The 14,106-nt window shown below is 40.9% G+C and overlaps 1 protein-coding gene across 1 annotated transcript in view; it reads left to right on the top strand.

Moving 5' to 3' along the window:
• Window positions 1-14,106, top strand: part of bcl9l (bcl9 like) — a 33,734-nt gene that overhangs the window by 12,851 nt on the left and 6,777 nt on the right. The window contains exons 2-4 of the mRNA XM_030066997.1: window positions 11,501-11,574; window positions 11,929-12,341; window positions 13,750-13,872. Coding sequence (XP_029922857.1) covers window positions 12,017-12,341; window positions 13,750-13,872 — 448 coding nt within the window. The 5' untranslated portion in view covers window positions 11,501-11,574; window positions 11,929-12,016. The remainder of the gene's footprint in view (window positions 1-11,500; window positions 11,575-11,928; window positions 12,342-13,749; window positions 13,873-14,106) is intronic.

Genomic DNA, 14,106 nt, shown 5'->3' with positions numbered 1-14,106 from the left:
GATGGTTTGAGCTGCACAAAGACATACCCATCTAGCCTCACTGTATTTTGCTGGATGGATGCATTGCACTCGAGGTAAGTGAGAAAATACCATTTTTGTATGTCGGGTGAACTGCTCCCTTAACAGCCATTTAGGGTTCCATCTCTATTCCTTCCATCTCTCTATCTATTGTTGGAAGAAATTCCACCATGTTAGCTGTATTTTCTTGAATTTTATCCTGCACCTCGTACAATACATCCCAATCAAACTTCCTTCTCATAACAGGTTTGACATCGCAGCCTGGAGGTAAGCAAAGTAAAACCTCAGATTTCCGCATTATACAGCAGCATACAATTTTCAAAACTGTCAGTCTTTCATCACTTTTTTTTTTTTTTTTTTTTTTAAAGCCAGTGATGGTGCACTTTTTAATTTGTCCTAGCTAATTTGTCCGTAAGTCCACAGATGAATTCATCAGAAAAAAATGAATGAAAAGTGCACCACATAGGTCTCGATGGAAAGCGGTGTTGTTCAGGGTGACAATTTTGGGCTTGTTTGATAGTTTGGTATGTGGACATCTAGGGAGTCATTACATCAGCCACATGCTCCACATTACAGCCCCACAGTGGAACTTAAAAGCAGCCAAGCTCAAAAGCCCATCGGAGATGCAGTGTATTGTTCATTTTAGCGTCCTGTGAGAGCCCTGCTCTTACTCACAGTGCAGCGTGGCTTGTGGCTGTGCAGCTTTGTGGTTTATTGAGGCTGCTGTCAGTGGAGAAATTGGTATCTCTTTACAAATGTTCTTCCTGCGTAATTGCTGAATGTTGGTTCAAAATGGTGAGTCCTGAAAGAAGTCCTGGTCGTTTGAGTCTGAGGGACTGACACCAAAACCTGACATTTATCATCTGATGTTGTAAATAGCTGAAAATTTTTGTCCTATTGAACTCCATTGTAGCTGTGGAGCGAATATCTTCTTTTGATGTCTCTACCTTTGGCTAGTTATCCATGAGATTTAAAAGTTAAAATATTGTGTGTTGTATGAAGTAATACTGTAAATCAGAATGATGAAATTGTGGTTTTGAGAGAGAGTTCATGGATTAAAAAAAGAACTTGCTGATAAATTTGAGAGGTTTTGTAACAGCTGCCATGTGATCCAAACTCTAACAGAACTCAGTAGGCAATACAAGGACGAGTTCTATACTTCATTACTGAGTCTCATAAGACTTGTTTTGGAAACAACCATGCATGTTATGTTAGGCCTGGCCTTGTCCAGCACAAGCCAGAGGACACAGAGCAGACCTGCAGTCCTGCACATTCACCTTATTTTCCCTCTCTTAGTCCCAGTCTACATTTCAAGTGGCGCCATGCATAAATGCAGTTTGTGGAGCCAACCAGTGTCACAAAAGTCCCGACTGTATCTCTGTGTAACTGTGCGTGCTTTTGCGTCATACACATTATTCTTCATTCATCATTGCAGCTAAACACTTTAGGCTCTGTGCTCGGTGTGCTTGATCTACAAAGCAGCTCTGTGGCTTCTGTGTTTTTCCCCCTTCTGGACTTGGCTACGCATTTTCTTCTCACTTTTGCCCCTGACTTCCCAGGGCTCTCATGGTCTATAAATACCAGCTTGCTCTCTAAAAATACAGAGTACTGTGTGACCCACTGGGACTGAATAGGAGCTCAACTTCTCCCTATGCACACACACACACACACACACACACACACACACACACACACACACACACTCAGTAGTCACAAAGTCTGACATATATTATGATTGTAATACAATTGTCCAGGGGATTGTGTGGAATCCTGGAAATTACCCATGTTTTTTTTTTTTTTTTTTTTTTTTAAGAATACTTATATGAACATAAGAGATAAGAGCTGCAAAAATGCTAAATCAACTTTCTGCACAGTGAAAAGTAAATCTCCATTTATCAAAACCCTTTTGCTAATTGAGAACAGGACTTTTTGTTTGCAATGATGTTAAATGAAAGTAGGCCCTCTTGTATGTTTGTGTGTGTGTTTGTGTTTATCATTGTGGCCTAAACTAGTTGGCTTTGCAAGTAAACACCATGTGCTATGCATTTCACAGTCATTGGATTATTTCTCTAATTTGTTGGAAGCAGCGACTGGACACAATTGAACATCGTCCAACTGTCAAATTGAATTTGTTTCCCAGAAAACTTGTGAAAATGTCAGATGAGAAAAGGGAAGTACAGAACATTTCATGCTCTGACACACTAGAGATTCGGGTAAATGTAATGACTTTCAGGCATTCGTTGATTATTTAGTGGGTAGCAACACAACATTGCCTATACAGTTGACAGTCTGTTGTTTTTGACAGGTTTTGTGAATGATGCAGATGACTGATAATAGAAAAAAACTTGACTTCACCAAAGTAGCAGAAGATCAGTAAAGCCCATAATCCACACTGTCTTCATTTAACAGTATTAAGAATGACATATTTCATGGAAGGTTTAAGTATCTCACACCACCTTGGGGGAATAATGAACCTTAAAGGAAGGCAATGCTGCAAAACAACACTGACTTTGAGAACATGCACACTGGAATGTCAGTGCTTCTCATTGAAATAACAATCTTGCCCCTGTGTTTTCCAAAGTGTGGGTTTTAAGATTTATTACATCAAAATTGAGTCCTAGCACTTGAAAACCACAGCTGTTTGGTATGGTTCTTGGTTGACTCCATGCCTACGCCATCTTAGGAGCAGGGCCTGTTTTGTTACCGCCTGGCGAACACCACACCCTAGACACTAACTCTAGAGTCTGGAAAGGCTCTTTTTAACTTGTCAGGTTATTACACTGATAATGATTAGGCTATGCCTTCTAAGTTTAGGTGGAGTATGATGTTGGTAGGGTATCACCAATTTGAAACTGACACATCACAAAAATATTTATTGCTTAAGTAACCCCTTGTTGTCCCATGCAGTCAGCATCTGCCAGGCTGCTTTTGTTGTGGGAGTGCACACAGGCTGGCAAATAAACCTGTCAGCTAGCTAGTTTACTCTTGGTTCGAAAATGTGAGGTTAACTGGAGCTGAAGAGAGGAATGCCAGTAATCGATAACCACATTTTCAACCATGTTATATGGAAGTCCATACCTCAGCCATGCTTTCAAACCACAGTACACTGTTTTGCAAAGGAGGCAAGAATGAGCTGCTGTGACATGTCAAATACCAGTAGGCACCAGGGACGGGTGAATGTGCCGATACTGCAAAGTCATACCTTCAGACATCAAGAGTATATGTTGCAAGGAACGGTTGCTTAAATCCATGGCTGACCTCGAAGAACATGTATTGGGAGTTGCTTAATGTCACAGATTCAGTGCACACACTGTATGGACATTTAGAGAGATTCCTCCCCACAACCAACTGGATCAGCCAAAGAAAAAGACACCAGCTGGGCCAAGAGGGGAAATGACTAACAAGTCTGTTTAACTGGCAAAACGTAGAAAACGTGACACATATGATACACAGCATGAACAGTGTTAATAATAAGATGTTATGTATTATCTGGCCTGTTGGACTTGCATGTCTGTGTATGTGTATGTACTCTGCTGTGCTTGCTGTATGACAATCTCTTTTTTGTTGCAGCCAAGCACTGAGCAAGGAACAGGCATGTTTGATTCCTTTTTTTTTTTTTTTTTTTTTTTAAATTTACCATTCATGGTCAGCTAGCTCACTGTGCTAGCAAACAGTTTTTCTTATCTCCTCTGTTGCCTTAATTATACATGTCCCGGTTTTGAATTAGCCACAGCCTGACACAATGCCATTGGTCAAAAGGGATGTTTTGTCCGCATGCTGAAAAACATATTATCCCCACAATTTCAATAAACTGCCAACTTGGTTTTAGGGCCGCACAGTATATTAATATTATATTAATAATGTGTTATAAGACTAGATAATGTCTGAGATTTTGGATATTGTAATATTGTGATGTTTTCTTTGCTGATTTTAAAGGCTGCTTTACAGCAGAGGGATGTAATTTTCAGAGCTTATTAGACTCCTCTGGCTGCTCTGTTATTTGCTTCTACCAGTTACTTTGTATTTTAACCCTTTGATGCATGAATTATGAAAGCCTGAGTCAAGATTTTTTTCTTATGTGTTTTTACTCTTCTTAGGGCATGAACACTTTTGTGAGTCTCCATACTTCTTTAAGGATGTAGGACTGGTATTACCATGTCATGATACAAGTATTAATATGTTTTCAGCAACAAGAATTGACAGTCTCTGCATAAACCTCAATGGGGGGAGCAGCAGAGAGCACTCTAACAGCTGATATGCAATTCCACCATAGAAACCACTGCATTTAGGAGAAATGACTTTAAAACAGCTGTCCACTGTAGTGACCACTATGCGCCAAAGGGTTAATATTGTTTTCTAAGTATTAGAAACATTTATCTCACATTTACATGGATAAAACATTTTTATAAAAAATTGGGAAGCAGCCAGGTCCAAACAAATAAAGCAGAGATGTTTTTCACGGGCAGAGCAAGCACTGCATTATGTAGTTTGCCTTTTGTAGATTTTGGTAAAACACTGTCCAGGTGTAGCCACTGGCAAGGAACTTTTGCTGGAATCTTTAACTTGGGGTTTTTGTCATCCTACTTTCTCTTATAATTTCTTATTCTCTTACTTGCTGCAACATGTTTCTTCTATCAGCGCATTTAGAGATGTAAGAGACTTGTAACGAAGGTAGAAATGGCAAATAAAACCCGGACACCGAGAGAGAGAGGAACTATGCATGTTAATGTCCACTGACCCTTCTTGCATCACCTTTTAGTGTTTAAATCATACTGTATATAAGTGCCATCAGTAATTCCCCAGTAAATGCTAATTGGATTTTAGCAAAGGCATCATCCTGCTCCACCACTCCAAGCATATAGCATGCAGTTTTGCTGACTTGATGTGGATTTCCTGAACAAGGAAAGAGCAAACTGTCCCATCACCGGATTTCAGTCGATAATGGTTCATTCTTGTTTTAACTGTTCACTTGCTGTGCTGATTTACACAGTGAAATCAATCAGAGGATTAACTTGAAGAAACACTCCTAATGAATAATTCACACAACAAGAAGAAGAAGAAGAGTGGGAAAGGGCCATTTTTTAGCTGTGTGACTTGGTAGGTACTTGTCCATCAAGTCAAGAATTGGTTCAGCGGTTTGCACTCACTCCGTGTACTGATGAGCTGAGTCAGACCTCAGCCAAAACCCAGTGCAGGCACTTTGTATAGAACTACTGAGAGTTGTAGCATCAAAGCCAAAGCTTTACGTTTATGTTTTAGGCACTTGTGAATTTCCCAGTCTGGGATCAATAAAGTATACCTATCTATCTATCTATCTATCTTAGCTGCTGCGCTTATCCAGTCACTTCAAATAAGTAGGTAAGTAAAACTTCAGTACACTAAGTAAACAGGTGTCTTGCTGAGGGATACTTTGACAGCAGTTTGTGATGGGGATCAAACCGGTGACCTTTTGATTACTGGCAAATTCTAGATCAGTAATAGTCTAGATCAGTAATAGTCTTGCATTTCTAGGCTACTTCTGCTGGCATTTCAAATTGTATGTTTTTATTAGAGGGCACTTTACATACTAATGTAAATATTTCAACAAATGTGCAGGAATGTTCACCGTCATTTCCTTGCCATTGAGTTAACGTAATGTGTTGTTGATGAATGACCAAAATGACCTGTATCCTTAATGCCATCTCATGACTGTGGCCCTAATCTGCTTGCGTTTTGTCCAACTAATGGGAGACTGTAATAACTACAGTTGCCCCCACTAATGAGATCATCCGGTTTTCTTAATGTAGTCCACTATGTAAGTCGTCTAACACATCCTCTTTTGCTGCTTGCTAACATCGTCACATTCACGAATGGAAAGTTTGGCCTGATGATGGCGCTAGTGGAACGTTCATAAGGTCACCAAAATCAGTAGGATTCTTCCCCAAAGGTGCACAGGAAATTTGCAAAGATTCAAATTAACAATATCAAACTTATCACGTTTACAGCCATTATGTTCAGCCGTGGCAGTTGAGATCCATCCATGTTATTCCTGAACTGTCATTTTGTGGCTATAATATTGCACCTTGGTAATAGGAAATATATATTGGGTGTCTGGGTTATGTTATTTACCCCATCACGAATTGTCTTTTTAGATGCATGGCACCTCTATGAGCTGTATGTGACCCTCATATCACTCACAGATGATGTTTAGCTGCTGCACAGGTGAGCTCCATATGAGGCTGTGTGGCTCTTTGTGCTTCTGCCAGCATTGCGATGGTAATCCATTTACAGTTTCACCATGATTTAGCCGGAATATGTGGTGTTAGGTCAGGTTGGTGAAACCAGCATGTTCCGGGCAAGTTATGCATCTGAAATCTGCATATTGCACTACATCTGAAATACGGTTACTTTGCTAATTTGACCGCATGCACCAATGTTCAGTTATATCACTTATCTGTTCACCCAGCTTCTTATATGCCTCTACTCATTTCGCTGACAACGTTTTAATTGAAAGTTGCATCGCTCTTCCTCTGGAGCGTTGGTGCCTATCCGGACCATCTCCAAATGCAAGCAGAGAGGCTGCATTTTTGCTTTGCCGATTTGTTGAATGCAACAAATGCTCATTTATCACTTAGCGTATTCAGTGATAATCTTCCATAGGTGAAAAGCAGGGCTGCATTTTCTTGTGGCTTTGTTCTATGCAAAATTATGCCACCCATTGCCTGTCTCACAGATGCCGGTATTACAAGTAGATGATCCCTTGAGCCTTCACTAGCTGTAATGAAAAATCAAAATATACGTTGTACCTAAATGTAGTTTAATTTATTGTGTTTTCTATAACAATCTTCGTGAAAATTTTACTATTTTTAACATCTACATTTATGTTCAGTTAGCCCGCTGGTGGTCACTCAAACTATTTCAGTGTAGGCTATGAGGCATTAACTACATTAACTCTAGCTGAACATAGATGCCAATAACAAGTGGGGCTTCACATCAATGACATGGTGTGAATTTGTTGTAATTGTGCACATGTACAGAGCCATGGGATGCAGAGACACAAGACCTAAAGTCTCTCCAGTGCTCACACTTTGGTTTTTGATCACTTGGTAGGGCAGTGGACTTTGATGTGGGGCTCTAAGCACAGTATTACATTATGCCATTTGACACGGTCACTTTAAAAATAGGATTTTTATACCAAGATACCAAGAAAAATGTTATGGCCCATACCAAAGTTAATTTTATAGTCTGATAACACTGATTGATGTAGCACACAGAAACAGGCTATTCATAAACATCCGTGTTAGTGACGGTGCGGCGTCAACAAGTGCAGACCTACTTCAGCTTACCACTTTACACAAATGCCCCAATAAACATACCCTGGATCCTACAGTGTATCGTGAATTACATGCTCGTTATAATAATATTTGTAATACTACAGAGCACTTTTACAAAGCCACAGTTACCATGGGCTTTACAACAAGGTGCAAGCAATGTCTTGTGTCCTCATTTAAGTGATATTATCATTGGCATATAGGTTACTGTATTATGGAGAGGGCTGCGTATTGTTATGATTTTACAGATTTGAAGATGGTGCCATTTCGATTCTTCTTATCAGTCAGATTCTCCACTGATTCCCTAGCCCGTACAAATTTGTCAGCGTTTAAAGATTTCATTTAGGCTTTAGCGGAGTTGACTTTGCTCAGTTGCTCAGGAAAATTGCTGTGTGTTTGTCTCAGAATTATAGCTAAGGCAAGTTTGGATAATATCTTACTTGAGAAAACACAGCACAAGAACAAAGAAAATGAAGCAATTGGGTTCGCAGTTCTTGATACTTAGTCCTTGGTAGGGGGAAAAAAATAAACTCATGGGATATAAACATTTCATTTTATGACAGATGACTTATCAAGCAAGTTAGTATTTTTTAAATTTGTTGATTCAGTGTCACCACCAATTACTGATCAACTCTCAAACCTTTGTCATTTTGAGGAATTATTGACATGTTTTTTTTTTCCATGTGCTTTTCCTGTAACCGGTCAGCTGCTAGTCAATGTAGGGGACGTCAGTGCCTTGATTAGTCAGCCTCTGTATACAACACGTACCTCTGATTAGTCATAGGAGCCAATGCCCTTTATGTAACAAGATAAACTGGTGCTTGTATATTTCCAAACCGTTTGAATGTGCTCCTTTGAACAGTAGGTATTTGTCAGTGTTTGTTTCATTTATTTCATTTTCAGTTGCTAATAAGTTCAAAGGCTGCACAAGGTGTAGTCATTCAGGTCACATTTGGTCACTTAACCTCTTGACTTTTTTTTGCAAAGGGCAATGCAAACAGTCTATACACGCTTTGAGAGAGGCAACGTCTTGCCACTGAAATGCTATTATCCTATTAAAAGAAAACTACAAGAGATCCTGTTTGATTGGAAAGGTTGTAGTCTTTGAAGCCGGATGGAAATCTCCAATTTTGTCAACATGGAGACGGAACTAAACTGAAATTGCATGAAAGCTGTTAGACTGCATAAGGCGGAGGAAATGGGAGAAAGGCTCCCTCAAGGCCATTAATTTTGATTTTACAACCTTGATTTTATCCTGAATTACTTGCGTATCAGGTTGATTTAATTTAACTCATGATTCAAATGTCACCATAATTAAGTGCTAATCATTTCTCAAGCCTAGCAGTTAAATGTCTTGTTATTTTCATGTGTTGAGGTCAGAAAATAATGAATGCAGATGGCACTAATGAATTTAGTCAGCGTCAGTACTCCAGGTGTCTCTGATTAGTTAAGGGAGTCAAAGCAATGTGAGCTGGTGGCAGATTTTGCCTGTGTACGTGCTGCTGTGCATTGTTTGTGAGTCCTAGCGCAGATTGTTTAAAACAAACAAAACAAAACAAAAAAAATAGATCTGTTAAAACCCTTGGTAGTGCAAAGTATCGCCTGCACTGTCACGTGTATATTGAGAAATGAACAACAAATACAGCATTACAGTTTATGGTTTTAATTATATCCTGGTGTCTGCCGTACACTGACCCTTTACTCCAGATGCTACAACACAAACCTCTTCTTAAGCCTATTCCAAAGAAAACGAGGCCTGTAAGAAGGCATTGTAGATCGAAGATATTGGCTTGAGTTTATTTGAGACCTGTGATCACTTAATTGTTAATTTAGAAATAATGTGCTGACCAAATATCCCCACTCGTGCCAGTACTTAGGCCTATGCGATGCGTAAAAACTACTTTTTATAGCTACTGTTCAAGAAAGGTGGAAGAACACATTTGTTACCATGTACTATTTCTTAACCCTATAAAACCATTTGCATCATATATGATACACATTTTCAATACCGTTTTTTGTTTTCAGTTTAATCAATACTGGACCATACCATTGGCACTTCAAGTCCATATCATATATCATACACCAGAAAGGTCGTGGAATAACATATTTTTTTTTATTTTTCTTTTTTTATATATATTTTGTTATAGGACTAAATAAAGGGTTCAGTTTCAAAAATTTTCTGCCAATTCTTTCATAGTTCAGGTTTTATAGGGTTAAAAAGAGATAACAGCCTTAGATATGGTGAGTTGCCAACATTTTAGTCAACCAAGAAAGTCGCTCAACACAGTGCCACACATCACATTGTCTCATATGCTCCATTATAGCACCATCCAGGTAAAAATCATCCAGTTCCATGGGGCTTTAGCGGTATTAAAATCACTGCAAAGCAGTGCCTCTTTTGGTTGTTTGCTTAAATATAGGCTTCTTACCACACATGGCAAGCAGTGGGGATAATGGTGGTGGTAGGCCTAACTTCAGGTTTTCAAAGTGTTTTAGTCAGACTCAACATTTACTAGACAGGCTGATGACTTATACACCCCCTGCAATTTTGCTGGGGGTGACCTCAGTTTAGAAAATTCCACATTTCAGTCCAAGCTGCACTGCGTACAACTTCCCCAGCCCTTTCCCAACTCAGCTTCTTGATCATGTCAACTCCAACACCACTACTTGGCAGTCTCATCTCACTGTCTGGTAAGCTAGAATGCACTGTAGATAGGCCTATCTTTTCTTGACCATCCACTTGGAGGTCAGCAACTCACTATATGATTAGACTGCCTGTGCCTTGTGTTACACAAAGCAAGTGAGTCACACTTTGTCAACAGGAGTGATGGTCTGACTCTGTCCCTGTTTAAGTTAATGACTGATCAAGTCCTCAGCCAGTGAACAAGGCACTTTACTGTTCTGACTTGAGCCAGCGTTAGTTAATGACTAATTACAGCATTGTGTGTTGACCATTACCTGCCAAGGTGAGTGAGTGGTACAGATGGCTCTGTTAGAGAGGGACAGCTGACCTGACTGACTGTGCCGTGCCGTGCCGTGTGTGTTGTGATATGCTATGATATGATCAACCAAAAATGGAAAGCAGTGGAAATGTTTACATGAGTTCTGCATTATGTCAACCAGATATCTAGGCTGGATGTTTTCAGATGGCTGTGCTCTCTGTTTTGACTGACCATTGTTCAAACCAGTTCAGTTGCACTAATTTCACGTGGGTGTCTCTCTGTTTTTCCTATTCTTTGAGCAGCAGGTGTGGAAGTGTCTTGTTGAGACCTGCAAAAGTTGAATGCTCTGTACACAAGCAGTACTACCCTGTGTGAAATAGAAAACATCAAAATTGTGCACAAATTGCCGATATAGACTACACACATGTGCGCACACACAGAGCGCACACCCCTGTTGCAAAGGTTAAAATCAGAGGCTTGGGGTTATGGACACAGGCAGGTGGCGGTGTCAAGAGGGCGTCAGCTTGCAGCTATGGACTTGAACCCAGAATGAGAGGCTTGCCTGGTGCTGGGAAATTTCCTCCATTCAAAAGGTTGAGCCTGGATAGTGGATATCGCTCAGTATCAGGGCAGGTGCTTCCTTTGCATTGCTAGTCATGCTAGCAGAAGACAGCGGAGGACTGAGGTGTAGGCTGCCTCAAATGAGGTTAATTCTGATAAACCAGTGAATAATTGGTTTTGTGGTGTGTCTGAATAGGCCTTAACTAAAATCAGTAATGACTAATAGGTTTTCTGTAATTTGTACTTACACCCAGAAGGAGAATTTAAATTAAACTGCGAAACTGAGAGAATGAGTGTCTCTGAGTGAGCGAGGCAGAGACAGGTATTGCTAGAGATAGTGTTGTGGAATGTGTGGTGGAGTTTTTGTGGTTTGCAAACTGCTTGGGAGGGGGAGGAACCTAAAACACTGGAGAGCTGCTTCTGAGTTGCGGGTCCCTCCCCCAGCTCAAGCGCTCTCTTTGCTCTTTCCCTTAAAGGGACACTTACATTAGAGTTTCTCTTTGGCCTTGCTCTCTTATCAATCTTCTGGCTTCTCGAGCCCCTTTCCGTCTCTGCTCATGAAGTTGATGTTGACCCAGAGGCCGAGCACACATACCCTGAAAGACAGTATTGACAGCAAAGGTTGCTATCTTCCTCTACTGATGATATTGCTGTCTTGTTATCCCCCAGGTCTGTGTGCGGTCACTGAAGTGTCTTGGAGAACGGCATGGCACTGTGTCAGTTGAGCGTCTGGGTGAGATGAGGTGAGTGAATAGGCCGAAAAGTTTGCTTTAAAGGCCTAATCAGGTGCCCGAGTACAGCGGCATTCACTGACCCAGAGCTAGGTTTATTTAATGTTTATTTTGCCCTGAAATTCAGCCTGTGACATATTTTATGAAGCTGCATACCTGTGCTATGTGAGCTATGATCTGTTGCAATTTGTTGATCACTTATGTTCATGTTTTATATATGTTATAATTTTTTTTTTTTGTGATTGGTCAGATTCGTAGTAGTTCCAGGCCGTTTGGAGGAAATGTCCTGAATATGACCCTCAAATGTTGCCAAGTTTTTAATAGTCTGAAGTACTCATGTCAATATATTTTTCTGCTCTCCATCAGTTTTGCCTGTAAGCAGTGTGAGCTCTGCTGACAAACAGGCACAGCTATTCTCCATACCAGACCTCCACCTCGATCACCAGCCAATCAAATGCACCCAGACAATAAACTGGCCAATCATGGCAAGCAAGTGACCAGTGACAGTCGATCCCAAATACCCAATGTAAATCATCAGGCTCAGCAGCAGCAGGGAACTGCTGGCCACCTGTGTCCAAAGGGCGTTGGTGCTGGGAGCCATGGAGTCAAAACCAACCAGATTTCTCCTGGCAATCCTGGGCTGAAGGCTGTCAGCCAATCAGTGAGCAGTGTTGGAGGGATGCTGAAAACCAAATCCAAGCGGGAGAGAAGTGTCTCCATTGACTCTGGTGAACCCAGAAATGCCATTCCTCCAGCCCTGGAGCCAGATGCCAAAGGAGGTAAGGCACACAGACAAACGTATCGGCAGTGTGTTCCTGTTCTAACTATGCACAAGTTCACTTCCTTTCCCTCCCTATCAGCCAAATCTTTACCAGAAATACCAGATTATGCGCATTCACCTCCTCCAGCAGGAAGTGAATGTAAGGACTGAGAGGACAGAAGAACTTGTTTTCTCTCTCGGTGAAATGCCCTGACCTTTCTCTGAAGCGTCAGAATTTCCCCCTGGCTTTTGATAGCTGTGCCATGCCTGTGCTGCAGTGACGTCTCTCAGATGAAAAGCATCAGGGGTTTCTGTAATGCTCAGATGGAGAGACGGATCATGAGGTTGTGAAGATTTAGTAAGCCCAGAGAGGTTTTTAGTCAAGCAGTAGACAAGCGAGTGGGTGGAAGGACTGTGTTAAAGCCTAAGTTCCTTCGTGAGCGCTTCAGTAAACATTTGTGTTTGATCGTGCCTCGAGGTTTACAAGTGTTTTTAGTGCAATATGTCAGTCTAATTTGCATTTGTTTGCCCTTGTGTGTTTAAGCATTTGTATGTTCACGTGAGTGACTGACTGCAGACTCCAACAATATTATTTTGTGAAACTGAGTCATCTGGGTTACATGTAATATGTCTTGAATATACTCTTTAACAAACACTCACACACACACACACACACGTACACTCTCATTGAGAGGGAGAGGTGTGGTTCTAACATAAAGAGTAACAGATTGAAAGAAGGAAAGAATGAAAGCTAGAGTGGATCCTTTTGAAGGGAAATCTCTTCTGTCTGCCCCCTTCCTCTTACATACACACAGACACACACACATAAGCTATGTCTCTCTCCTTGTGATCTAATTTCTACCCATAGAAAAACAAAAACATATTCAAATGAAATGCATGTCAACCCCCCCACGGCCCAACCAACCCCATCCCTCCACAGTTGCAACAAATCACCTCAACAGCACACCTGGACAGGGCCAATGACAAAGGAAAGCCTAAACACGGTACCAGGCAGGGCTGAATAGGTGACTTACATGTTAACATAACCCAGTGTCTGCTACTGGCCAAAAAAAAAAAAAAAAAAAACAGATGCAGAAAACAAAAGGTCATTTCTGTACCTTGCCTGTACTTTGAAACTGCCTCCCCTTGTGTAGGTTAAGGCAGCAGTCCTCTTTCTGCTGTCACTCCTCTGTGTTGTCACACACAGCAAATCACCTTCTGCAAATTCACATACAGTCTTTTATTGGTAAAGTGGCTTATCTTATATGTTCACTGAGAGTCGGTCTAAAGTTTTAGTGATGAGTCGGTAAAACACTCATTGATTTGTCTTGTGTTAGCAGAGCTTCTGTGTGACAGTAGTAAAGGGACAGTATTAAGCCAGCTGTTAGCTGTTGTGTTGATGTGTGTCTGTGTGTGTTGTCCTGTAGAGGGTGTAATGCGCAGTAAGCGGCGCTGTGTTTTGGAGAAGAAACAGCCGTATAGCGGAGATGAATGGTGCTCTGGACCTGACACAGAGGAAGATGATGACAAGCCGCACACTGCAACCCATCGTGAGTACACTTAACTCTGTGGAGATAAAACAAAGCCCACTGCAGTCCTCTGAACACAGCACACTCCTCACAATGACACTGGTATCATTATGACACCCTCTGAGGTGTCAACATGGACTACATGCAGAAATGTCCCACTTTTCAATTTATTTTCACTGTAGACAAATATTTCAAGCCATAAGGTGTTATCAGTAGCTGTTTTTTCAACGTACATCAATAGGAGGGAGACGATCA

Source organism: Myripristis murdjan, chromosome 13 (assembly GCF_902150065.1).
Source record: "Myripristis murdjan chromosome 13, fMyrMur1.1, whole genome shotgun sequence".
In the NCBI taxonomy this organism is placed as follows: Eukaryota; Metazoa; Chordata; class Actinopteri; order Holocentriformes; family Holocentridae; genus Myripristis; species Myripristis murdjan.
The sequence above is the reverse complement of the archived record's forward strand: the minus strand, read 5'-3'. Positions and strand labels throughout refer to the sequence as shown.